This window comes from Copidosoma floridanum, unplaced genomic scaffold (genome assembly GCF_036245765.1).
Source record: "Copidosoma floridanum isolate Cflo_tuat_1 unplaced genomic scaffold, Cflo_Japanese_pri ptg000001l, whole genome shotgun sequence".
Lineage (NCBI taxonomy): Eukaryota > Metazoa > Arthropoda > Insecta > Hymenoptera > Encyrtidae > Copidosoma > Copidosoma floridanum.
The window spans coordinates 9,461,453-9,473,731 of NW_028321878.1; the positions used below are offsets into that span (position 1 = coordinate 9,461,453).

Below are 12,279 nucleotides of genomic sequence, written 5' to 3' on the forward strand. Positions count from 1 at the left end.
ATTTATAGAAGCGCAGGAAATCGATGAAATTTATCACTACGTAATTGATTAGATATTTAAGATCAAGGATTTAAGACAACGCAATCGAAAACCATGCAAGCGCTTCTTTTAAGCCTCCCTTTTTTTCATCTACCTATACAATTAAATTACGCATCAGTAAAACAGAAAACCCGCTAGGGCGGATTATTTTCCGCAGTAGATTGAATGATTAAAAATTCCTCCTAATAAACATGATTTACTCAATGCTGATTGATGCTCAGCCTAGGTTTATCTTTCGTAAAAAATAAAATGTACAAATGATACCAAGACAGAGCCAACGGTGCGGAAACGTTCATCTCAAGTTAGGTGAATCCATCACTTTGATCATTAAAGGCCCGCTTCTCTGGCATGCCATCGGCATGTTACGTACGAATGAATCGAGCATACACTAGCACAAATACGAAGCAGCGAGCCATAGCTCGTAAATTATTTTAAGTTTATTTATCATAAACTAAAAGGCGAGCGTTTTTTATGCTCCCGGGAACTCAACTTGGCAGAGTCGAAATTCATATCCCCCGCACGAATAAACAAGCCAACCATGCACGGCCGCATTTATGTCGCGACTTTTCAAACCCTGTATACCTCTGCACACGCACCAACTGTATTTACCTATATATACGATACACAGCAGCGGTATATTATATAGGTAGCATATGCAGCCACGCATATATAAGCGCTAGAATGAGCTCGTGAGATTAAACTTGGAAAATAAATTTGTAAAGCAATGCAATTATTAAAAAAAAATATATTTTCAATATGTTAAAAGATCGTGGAAAGATTGTTTGGTCATAGTGTCATGAGAGCTTTCTTTATTTATTTTTTTTGTTGTTTTTGAACATACAGGATTAATGCATGGAAAAAAAAGAATATGTATATTGTTATCATCTTACGAAACCTACTTATTCTGAAGTATTGCAGCCCTTATTTGGTCATACAGAATATCAAAAGTTATCAAGCTGCATTATTTACAAAATTTTCATTTTACACTACAGTATAGGAGGAAGCCCATACCTTGAGTAAAAATAAGGTGTAGAAGGTACAAAATCGTCATACTCTTAAGGAATGTACTCTCAATTTTACTGACTTATTTATTTATTCTCTTTTCCAAATTTTCCCTCGTGGAGAATATTTAGGTATTAAAATGGATGTTCTCGTGTAGCTTTTTGAAGGTTCTGTGTTGGTATATTTTTCCTTTAATTAGAGCTACTCTTAAAAGCAAATATAAAATGCTCTTTACAAAACAGAATGTAGAAGTATGTCATGTTAAAAAAATTGTAGATCCAAAATTGAAACTCTTATAAAAAATCTTATGACAAAAAAAAATTTACGAAAATGTACAAAATGACTGATTGCTAATTAAAAATATTAACGCATCTTATAAGCACGATGAAAGGAAGCACATTTGTTAATTGCACGTTGCATCCATTTGAAGATGTCGTTCATATTCAAAACTAATAACAGTTAATAGTAACACTGTAGTCAACTATCTTTTGCAGTTTTTATTGGTAAAAAATCAAGAAATTCTCAATGATTGACAATTATTTTGCCGAGCAAAAATTGTACATATTCTATTAGCCACGTTCGACATAATACATCTTCATCTGTCACCCTGGCTATCTTTCTTTGTTTCTCTGTAACCAAGTAACCATTAAAACGCAGACATCAACCACTAAAGGAAAAAAAAAGGTAAGTACAAAGGGCCGTCATGCACACAGCAGCAGCGGCAGCAACATAGTCATCCCACTTGGACTGGCGTCCCGTAAAACAACCCATAACACGAATCGTAAAAGGCCGAAACCTGCCTATCCGGCACTCCCATCAGAGACGAGTTCTCTCTCTCTCTCTCTCTCTCCCTCTCCCTCTTCTTAACGAGATAAACAAAAAAGGGGGAAGGCAGGTGTGGGCGCGAATCTTGCGTACAATAACAGCTCATACGTGTACACGAAAGTGCAAGGAGTTTTAAAAGTCAAGGGAGAGAAAGAGAGAGAGAGAGAGAGAGAGAGAGGAAGGAAGAGACAGGCTTTTGAGATTTATGGGAATTCTATCGGGAGCAGCGTCCCGGCTCGTATCGAGAGAGATTACAGCGAGAAAAGAAAACAAGAAAAGGGCTTGGCTCCTCGAGCTGCGAACATGATACATACATACACTCTGCGTGCACGAACTGACGTAACGTCCATGCAAGAAATCCCTTATTTGCATGTGTGTATATATTATATTTGCGATGTATATGTAACCCATTGTGAGCTCTATATTTGGAAGATTGGAAAGTACCTTTCGTTAAGCCCAGCTCGAAAGTTTTCCGATTTCAATTTCATAGAAATTTTAAAATATTATGAAATGTAAAAAAATATATAATACATGTATAATAATTTAAATACATGATAAATAATCCAATGATGAATGTTGTATCATTGCAGATCAAGGCGACAGCCATGTCACGTGTCTGGGACGCCGCGCTAGGACCAGGTGCACCAGAACAGCGAGCGCTCGAGAGTCGAAACGAAGCGCCTAACACCTCGCCATTGCTACAAAAGCAGCAGCAACCCTAACGCGGCGTCGCCGCAAATAAATCCACGCTCGTACGCACAATAATTACTCGCTAATCGCTTTCTGTACATAATTATAAACTCTGAAGGGGCTCAACCACAGCTCGGGAGACCATAGTCAGCTGGACCGGCAACTAATACATGATATTATACCTTAGCCCGCGGGTGAAGATCCAAACGCAGAAAGGAAAAAAGGAAGCGAAGAGAGAAAAAAAAAGGTGGTAAACACTAAAAAACCTGAACATTGATGCAGGAGAGAAGGAGAGAGGGAGAAAGGGAACGTCGCAAACGCCTGGATCGGTATTCCAGATCGGTCCACGCGCTTTTCGAAGCGACGGCCTTACCGCTGGCCCGGCCAGCTACTATGCGAATTGAAGCTATCATCAGCGTAATTGTCGCGGTAAGTATACCGTTATCCGTTTTTTTAAATGAAGAAATAAGGGGGTGACCTTTGCAGTTTCCTCTGCACAACAATCCGACGAGGTGTAAATGACGAGTGCAGTGCAAAAAGCACACGCCTTACAATGCGTAACCACTCGGCATTAATTAATCATATACATTATACACGCGCCAACGTACATGACACACGAGCACCCATTCGTTGTGCCCTTCCCCTTCCCTTTCAGCTCCTGCATATCCGTTTGTGCAACAATTATAAAACACAAGTTCGTAACACATCGCGTGGCACGAGAGCCGATGTGAAAAATACACATACTTACTATCGGCTCGCGATCTGCGAAAGCACGCGCTTGTACCAACACCGGTGACTTATCAGAGCCAGCACGGAAAAATTAATTTGCGCGTGCAAAGAAAAAAAAAAAATCGTCTACTGGCGTCAAAATACCGCCTCGCTCCGCACGATATCTTGATCGCGATCTCGTCACGTCTCGATCCGATCGGCGACATACTTGAGGGGGAATTATACGCAAAAGCACCATGCAATCTGTGCGTACGTATAATGCGCTTTGGAGAGAAAAACACGCGTGCGTGAGTGCGTTAAAAAGAGCGACGCACCGGCGCCGGATAGTGAAAGGTTTGAGGCGTGCATTTGTGCGAATAAACAAAATGGCCGGGTGTAATTGTGTGTGTAGAGCGTTGCAAGTTTGGGTTCCATTTCCGGATCAGTATAGGGTAAGCGGTTGTTGTTGGCTGGCGCCTGCAGCAGCTCGCCCATGGCAACAGGGGAAAAGGATACTTTGCACCCATTATAGTGTAGCCTGTATTTTCTACACCCTTTATGATTATTCGCGTAATTAGGTATCGAGTACTCGAACGGAAATTCGTCGAAGAACACACAAACGCCATCGAGACGACAACCTAATGGACAGAGATCTATAATATATGGGAGGGATTTCATTGGATTGTTAAGGAAATCTGTACAGAGAGGTGTAAAGAAGGGGTGGCTTCAAAAAAGTCAAATTATTTTCCCAATTGTTCAACTCAAACAAAAATGACAATGTTTCGAGGAAGTAATGTAACAAAAATTCTTGCAATAGTAATTTCATAGCAACATGGTGTAAAAAAACAGTTTATTACAAAAATGATTATAATTTGCATTTGTAGTAATATTATTTTTTTATTTTTTATATATTTTTATCACACCCAGGGAAAAAACTAGTGTTATGGTTTTTTTTTTTATTTTTTTTTTTTTTTATATTAATTATTGAGAAGGAGAAAATCTTCTAAAAGACATCTCTACGAAAACAAAATTATATCGCAGAGATGGTGTCGGATTCCCGCATATGCACGGAAAGACCTTTTTCGTTGAAAATCCCCTACCACAAGCAGTTATAAGTTATTCAGTAAGTGCAGGACACATATACTTATCGACACGGGCGCCCACCGATTAAAAACTCCTTCCCATGGGAGCGGGAGAGGGATAATTGGGAAGATTATTTGTCCTTTGACCATTGACATGACGGCTACGGGACACTATCTGGCACTTTGACTGAATACGGTTGTCGGATTTATAAATATGTTGTTCCTCTGCACTGTAATATAATTCAATCCTCACATTTATTTTTATTTTATTATTTGTTACAAATAACATTTACGTCTTTAAGAATCATTAAGATAAGAATCATTATGGTCAAGTCTTAAATAAAATCAAACGAAATACATTTACTTTCTTGCGTGATGGAGCTTTTAATTAGAAAATTTTTGATGGGTAATGTTTTGATAAAATATCAATTGTCAATCTTGTGAAATATGTAAATAATATGCATATAAGTAAGAATAGTAATTTAATGACTTACCCAAATACTTTATGGTAATTAAAAAACAGACAAGTTACATGTTTGAAAAAAAGCACGTTATTGACAGCGGTTTTGTTGCCTAATTATAAATTAATTTATTTTTTAAATGCGCTGCGGAACGGTGCATTTTTCTTCACAGTGCGTATATCGAAATGAGTTAATTTTCTACATACTATACAAATGCATTTCACGAAATATCAAACTCAAATATATACGATTGAGTGGCGTATTTTTTTCACGCCTTATTTGTTGAATATACTTTTCACTTTGAGCTGCTCAAACGTTAGTTTATTTTTTTCTTTTATTTTCTTTATAAAATTCACCGTAAGAAGAACGAGTCCCCGATACAATCGAAAGTTGGATGAAAGCAGTTGTCACTGAGATGATAACCTGCATAAGCGCTGGAAAGAAAAAAATCAAGAGATCGGTTGTCGCGGAAAGAGATCGGTAATTTTCCGCGCGAGTTTTCCTAGCGCCAGCCTATCGCGACGGCTCCCAGCGGGTTGGCGGTGCTCGGCCAATCGGCGCTTTTCTCGATTTCCAAGTTGCTAGATCGGTTCACTCATGGCTACCGTTAACGCACGAATGACAGCGCGTTTTGCAACGGTCCAAGTGTATGTGAGATATCGATGAAATCAACTCTTTTTGCACTCGTTTATTAATTTATTTATTCATCTGTTTACCTAACGATGGTTTTTCATCGCAGACGAGTGTGGCAATGCTCTTGGTTTTTAAATACGGTCGCCTAAATAGTACTGTACAGGGGCATATACGTTTACCGATCTGCGCGTGAATTACCAATGAGATAACCGATCTAAGCAAACTTATTTCGGAATTCAGAGCGCAATAATCAACCTGCCGACAAACTCAGACTTTCGCGCACGAGTTCACTGTGTACATATAATAATACAAGTACGCATACGCAGCAGCAGAAATAATACAAGTAGCTCAACACGCGTTACCGATCTTTATCGAAGGCGTCGTTTCGGTAGGATTTATGCGCCATTAGAGACAAGGGGATAGGTTGGTACTAACGCGATGTATACTTTCGCGCTAGCGAGTGAATTTTCATATCTGTGTCCTTCGTTGAGTATTACAGTCTTATGCCACATATTGTAAATAGTTTGTTTTCGTATCGAGTGTCATCGACGCATTTGTACTTGCGTTATTTCTGATATACGTTCACATATGTAAACGTGTGTCCGCATATTACTTGAATCAGTAATTAAGTCACTTTCTTTGCTGGTAATTTTGATTACAAGGATTATTGAGGCATAATATCCGAGAAGTCAGTGTTGGCAAAAAAAAGAACAGATTTGTAATTCGGAATGTTGTTTATGGACAAGTTACAAACGATAAATGTGCGTTTTTAATCATTTCGAAGAAAATAAAATAATGAGACACACAGACTCAAACGTTTCAATTGCAACGGATTAAACTTTGTAATGGATTTAAATTTTAAATTTAATCGGCCACCGTAAACAAGTTTTCAGCCCTCATTAATATTTAACTGTGCAAGTGCGTGTATGTACCTACCTCGGGTGTTCTTCGCAATTGTAGGTACAAGAAACGCAATTCTAGCTGCAGCAGCCGGTGTTTAGCTGTAAAAGTTCGTTGCACGGCAAAATGGCGCGATAACGAGGCAAATAACGATCCGATGCGCGGTAAATTCTCGAAAAAGTCGAGATTCATCACAGAGTCGCACTTTCAGCACAGTAAAGATTCCGGTTTTTATCTGCACCACTATCTCGCGGGCAAATCTTTTGGCGATCGCACTGGTATACGAGTAATTAACGACAAGAGCACGTATACGTATGTGTTTCCGCACAAAAAGAAGAAACGTTTTTTCGATGGAAATCTTTGCACTCGACTCAAAATGTACGAGACGTCAGGTTTTTCATACCTGTGAATATGACACAGCTTTATAAATGTGCTGATCGACATTGCAAAATATTTTACAAATCTTATAGTAGACACCTAGCTTAAATTTTTTTTTTTTTTTTTTTTTTACGTCTTTTTACAAATGTATAGCGTTATGTATAACATACCTACTCTAAAAGGTGATAAGTTGATTGAAATTTTTATCTAAAACGGACAGTCATTAAATAAGAAAAGTGACGTGGAAAAATGTAACTCATGTGTACTCCAATTTCATAGATCAATAATAATTATAGTACCATATTGATTTCCAGTCCATTCAATTATATAATTTTAAATCCACTTTTCACAAACACTCTCCTTCTATAAGTTTATAACTCCAGAACGTGCTTAGCCCATAAATCATAACATCGACTCGATTGATATAAGCGTCGTACCCAGTAACGAATAATTGAAACTTTTCCCGGCGCTAGAGGAAAAATCAGCCACACTGCACATAAATCATTAATACAGATAGGAAAATGTTGATCAAAGTCTTCGATGCGTACCACGATATAATATATTTAACTCGTTGAGAAAATTCGATGAAAAGTCTTGAATACATAAGCCAGTTGTTAATTGCCTTTTCGTCCAATTTTTACCATTGTTTTTTCACGTGATTAACTGTGTTTAAACGCGAGCCACTTGCAAAAAAGGTAGATTGAATAAGTATATCACAGTTGTTACGCAAAAATAGCAAAATATTTCGCGTCGTCTCAATTGAGTTGCGCTCCAATCATCGTCATATACAGAGCCGCAGTCAAGTTGAGAGAAACCGAAAGTAAAGTTCAGTCGTGTTGGCAGACAAGGGGGAGAAACTTATATAGAGCCACGGAGCCAATATCGATACATGACAAGAGGTGAGAAGAGAGCGGCACCCCCTCAAGTGACTTATAGTTTATTTTTAGACAAGCATACCGAGGTAATGCTGTATGTATCCATATGCATTTATTTATTTTCACTTTGTACGCATTTGTCTTTTACAACGACTTGTATGTATCTTGGAAAAAAACTAGTTTATTCCGTTTATTTCTGCTTTTTCTGCTAATTTCGGATTGCATAAAATCATGACGAAGCTCTAAGAGGATGAAGTATTGTGCTGCGTGAAGAAAAATGAGTTAATCCGTGGGGCGGTTGTTCTCCATTTCTTTCAAGTTTTTCCCGAGCGATTTTCGTTTTGTGTTATTTTCCTTGAGCACTGACGTTGATTGAAGAGACACTGTTTATAACAAAAAAATTGTCCTTCTACGAGATGTATTTTATGAAAAAAAGGACGGCAATTTGTATTAATAAAATTCGAGATCGGACTAATCATCAGAGACCTCGTTTCTCCGATACGCATCGCCATACAGTAATCGATATGAATAACTTATCCGCGTCTCTCCCAACGGAAGGACTTTCTCATTTTTCAAGCTGAGAAACACGTGGGTTTTGCATCAATAATATCGTTGCGCGATCGCGCCGGCGAAGCTCTTTGATCCAATTAGAGGCATTTCATATTAGCGTCAAGGTTTCTGTGAGTCTTACCATTCATTTCTAGCGGTTCCGTAATTTTCTAAAGTCCAGAGAAAAAAAAAAAAATACTTACGTTAAGCTCCGAAAAAACACGCAATTGCTGCCGCACGGAGAATATAGGTATACATACATACTTCCATTAACTCACCACCTCTCGCGTATGTGGTCATGATGCCGTACAAATCGTAACTGTCGACTCTCTGGATTACAAGCTAAACCCTCCGAGCTGAGTACAGTAACACTTTCCCAAGTCTTTCTCTCTCTATAGCACCCACCGCGTCGTCAATTAAATCGAAACCACTATAGCGCACCACACGGAGGTGGAAGATTACCTCGTGACTCGTGGAAAATCTTGGCGCCTCCGGGCACCCCTCATTTGCATGGGGATTACCTATAGATCCGCGCGAGAGTAATCTTCTACTTCTAACTCTGCTCTTCTGTTGCTGCCGCCGTGGTTACAGCCATTCGCCGTAGTTAGGTTGCTTGTATGGTAACCAATATCTATACACAGTGGCCTTTTGTAAGATTTTCTCTTACTTTTGAAAGGAGAGTAATAGTAACAAATGAGTTTCGCGAAAAAGCTCTCGGGGTAATTTGGAATTGTTATTTTAAAACTGTCTAGTTGCGGCAACAGTGAAACTCGCGTCTAGAGCGCGTTAGGCGCCAGGGCAAAATTATACGCTTCAAACGTTGGCGGTGAAATGTATTTTCTCTTCGTAAAGTTTATTTTTAGTGTTTACGTTGAAAATGAACAAAACCGACTTGCATTTAATCGTCAACATGCACTATTTTCCGTTTTTCGGATACTTCTCTTGCATTCCCATGCATTTGTCATACAGTATATATAACGAATGGTTTTGTATCAATAATAGAGGGACTATATCAGAAAAACTGTTGTTCGCAGGTTGCCTGTCTAATCACACTCTTTCTCTCGCGGCAAGTCGCCGCCAATAACCTGGCATACAACTATTCGCGCAAACCCAGGAATAGCCACATTGGAAAGCGGTTCACTCACATGTACGGAAGGTATGTATACACACTTGTTCGCTTTTTCTTCAGATATTCACTGAGAGAAATGAAAAATAAATGTTACCTATACTGTTCCGATGCACATTATAATCTATATCTGAGATTCATGAAGCAGGGTAATAATATTGGTTTTTCATACGAAAACCATAGTACTGGAACAATAAAAATCAATGTACCTGCAAATAGTAACAATAATCATTCTAAAGAGTAAAAAATTATTATGAAATCGGTAACAATTTTCTTTACAAAATTTTCTCACCAAATTGAAAAATATAATCGTGACTTTTAATGTAATACCTTGACAATTACCTAATATTTGTGTTTTCTCTCTCAGAGTAACTTTAATGATTTGTTAACTTTGTGAGTTGTTTTAGATTATTTATTTTTTCTTTTTCTGTTTATTTTTATATGGCCATGGTTTAAGATTCCTGATTTTTTTGAGCTTTTATATATCACACTGCAGCTTTTTGGTGACAGACCTAAAATAAAAAATAGTATTGTTTGTAAATTTGTCATTGAAAGAAAAACAGTAGACATTAAGAAATTTTTTATTAAAACTGTATTTTAAAACATTTAAACATTTTAAGTACTTACACATACTGTAAGCAGATTGAATAAATGTATATATTAAAAAAAAACAAAAAAAAAATGCAAATAATTAACCTACTACTCTGGAAAACAAGGAAAATGGCGCTCAAGGAGTCGTCGCTGAAGCGTCTTTCCTACTCGGAACTGCAGCAGCTGATGAAGCTCGAAGAGAACAGCGAGTCCAACACCTCAGAGTGCTGTCCATCCGTCGTAGAAATGGTCGAGCCCGTAGGTGGACGTAACGTCGAGAACATGTACGTCGAGCTTTACAGGGACGGCGACAACGCGCAGCGCTTTTACGAGATATCGTGTAGGCCCGACGTCATCGGCAAACCCTGCAAGTACATTGATCACAGGCTCAAATCGCAGTCACGATGCGTACAGCTATTCTCGTACTCGTATGCCATTGTTAAAAATGTAAGTGCTCCCTACATTTTAATACAATACGTTATAGGGCCTCGTATCCAATATACCAGTAATGTAACTAAATAGTAGTTAGAAATTCGAAATTTTTTTAAAACATTTATCCATTTAGGTACTTACGTAATAACTAACGTACTTGCATTCAATGATACAAATATTACGTTTTTGTTGAAATTCACCAAGTATGTAACACTTTACACTCGTTTTTCCGGTTCTTTTGACAGTTTAACTATTTGATACATGCACCCACCCACACATACTTATTTAGTTATTTATTGTAATTACGATAACTCTTTGTACTTGGCGATTGTTAAATTGTCCATGTATGTAAGGAAAAAAATAATTCAAACGAATTGAATTTGTCACTTTCGACAGACTAAGCGCCCGAGCAACGTGACCAGCTCGCCCCAGCACAACGGCAGCGGCAACCACTACAGCAAGACCAAAAGAGAACAACCGGAAATCGACACGTACCAAAACACCACCGCCAGCACGAGCACTAGCAGTAGTAGCGGCAGTAGCAGCAGCAGCGGCAGCAACAACGGCAACACGAACACAAACACAAACACCTCGCCCTGGGCCCTGGATTACATTGAAGTGCGGAGTGGCTGCGGTTGTCGAATCTTTTCCAAGCGACTACTCAAAATGAGGCTTAAGCTCGGCGACGATCCAACAATTTGGCAAAGTCATACAAAAATTAACAAGACGATCGGCAGGGGGGTGTGACATCGATTAATCATATAAAATGTTCAGCCAACGGCCAACAATTATTATTATTATCATTACTATTATTATCATCATTACTACTATGAATTATATTAACTATCGAAATATTGCTCTTCTCTTGGCAGATCGTTGTATTATCAATATTTTTTATTATGTTATTGTTGTTGTTTAAATCAGCCCGGTTGTCGTCATTCTGTCCTTTTATTTCGAAAGAAAATTTTTCTCAGCAACTCTATATTCAATGGCATTTTTTTCATTCTCACACTATTCTCCATGCTTTTTTTTCTGATTTCGTTGTGCATTAAAGAAGCGACGTGCGGCTTCCAGAGGGAATTTAGATTTTTCTCACGACTGATTGCGTGTGCGTTTCTTTCTTTCTCATCCTTTTTTTTTTCATTTCATTTCTCTTTCTCTCTTCTTCTGGTTTTTCTTAAAACTTTCCTTTGTCCGAAAGGTGATTTTGTGTTCTGTGCGTAATTTTTATTTTCACATGACGATTTGAATAAAATAATTTATGTTATTTGTGTCATCTGGTAAGACTGCCGTTTTTTTTTTTTTCTGTATGTTTCTAGGATCTGTGTGTGGTCAGTGTCTATATTTGTACTTAAAATAAAAGCGCGTTTATTTATCATTCTTTTAGATTATTGAAATAGGACAAATTATAGGTTTTACGTATGATTTAATTATTTCAGTTGCGATAACAGTTGTTTTGGTGCGTGGAGGGAAATTAAAACAATACTATGAATATATAACAAGTAAAAGAAAGGAAGAAAGAAAAATTTAGTTGGAATGTATACCAAAAGTGTACATACTCTCCGAATGTATGTCTTTTCTTTTTAATGAAAGTAGATCACGAAATATTATCATTTTTTAACTTTAATAGATTTTCAAGAAAAATCAAATGTTAGAGTAATTAATTTAAATACACATATACATGTAATGAAGTATTTTAATAAGGAAGTACTAATTCAATTTAATTTAATTTTTGTACATTAATCTTTCACAAAATTAAAAATAGATTCCATTACCTCAGGTTATTACAAAAAAATTTCGTCAAATAATTTGCAAAGTAAATGTAAGAAAAAATACGTTGAAAAATTATTATTTTCACAACGTACAAATATATTTTAAAACAATAGTAATGTTGCGTTCGATATGATTGTGATGTGAGTTTTAGATTATCAGAATCACTTGAATAAGTTGTAATTTTTTCCATGTATAAACATTAAATTATAAAATTT

General features: G+C 37.4%; 1 protein-coding gene across 1 annotated transcript; it reads left to right on the plus strand.

Annotated features, from left to right (window-relative positions):
* Nucleotides 1-2,678: 2,678 nt before the first annotated feature.
* Nucleotides 2,679-11,996, plus strand: LOC106639759 (uncharacterized). Its single transcript, XM_089590151.1, has 4 exons — nt 2,679-2,985; nt 9,177-9,298; nt 9,985-10,306; nt 10,688-11,996. The coding sequence occupies exons 1-4, from the start codon at nt 2,833-2,835 to the stop codon at nt 11,036-11,038; spliced, it is 948 nt and encodes a 315-aa protein (XP_089446277.1). The 5' UTR covers nt 2,679-2,832; the 3' UTR covers nt 11,039-11,996.
* Nucleotides 11,997-12,279: the final 283 nt, after the last annotated feature.

Bases quoted from the DNA above. Each gene is read 5' to 3' on its own strand.
- LOC106639759 (XM_089590151.1), top strand. From the start codon at position 2,833: ATGCAGGAGAGAAGGAGAGAGGGAGAAAGGGAACGTCGCAAACGCCTG. The intron at 2,986-9,176 runs GTAAGTATACCG...TGTTGTTCGCAG, and splicing joins TCATCAGCGTAATTGTCGCG to GTTGCCTGTCTAATCACACT. The intron at 9,299-9,984 runs GTATGTATACAC...CTGGAAAACAAG, and splicing joins TTCACTCACATGTACGGAAG to GAAAATGGCGCTCAAGGAGT.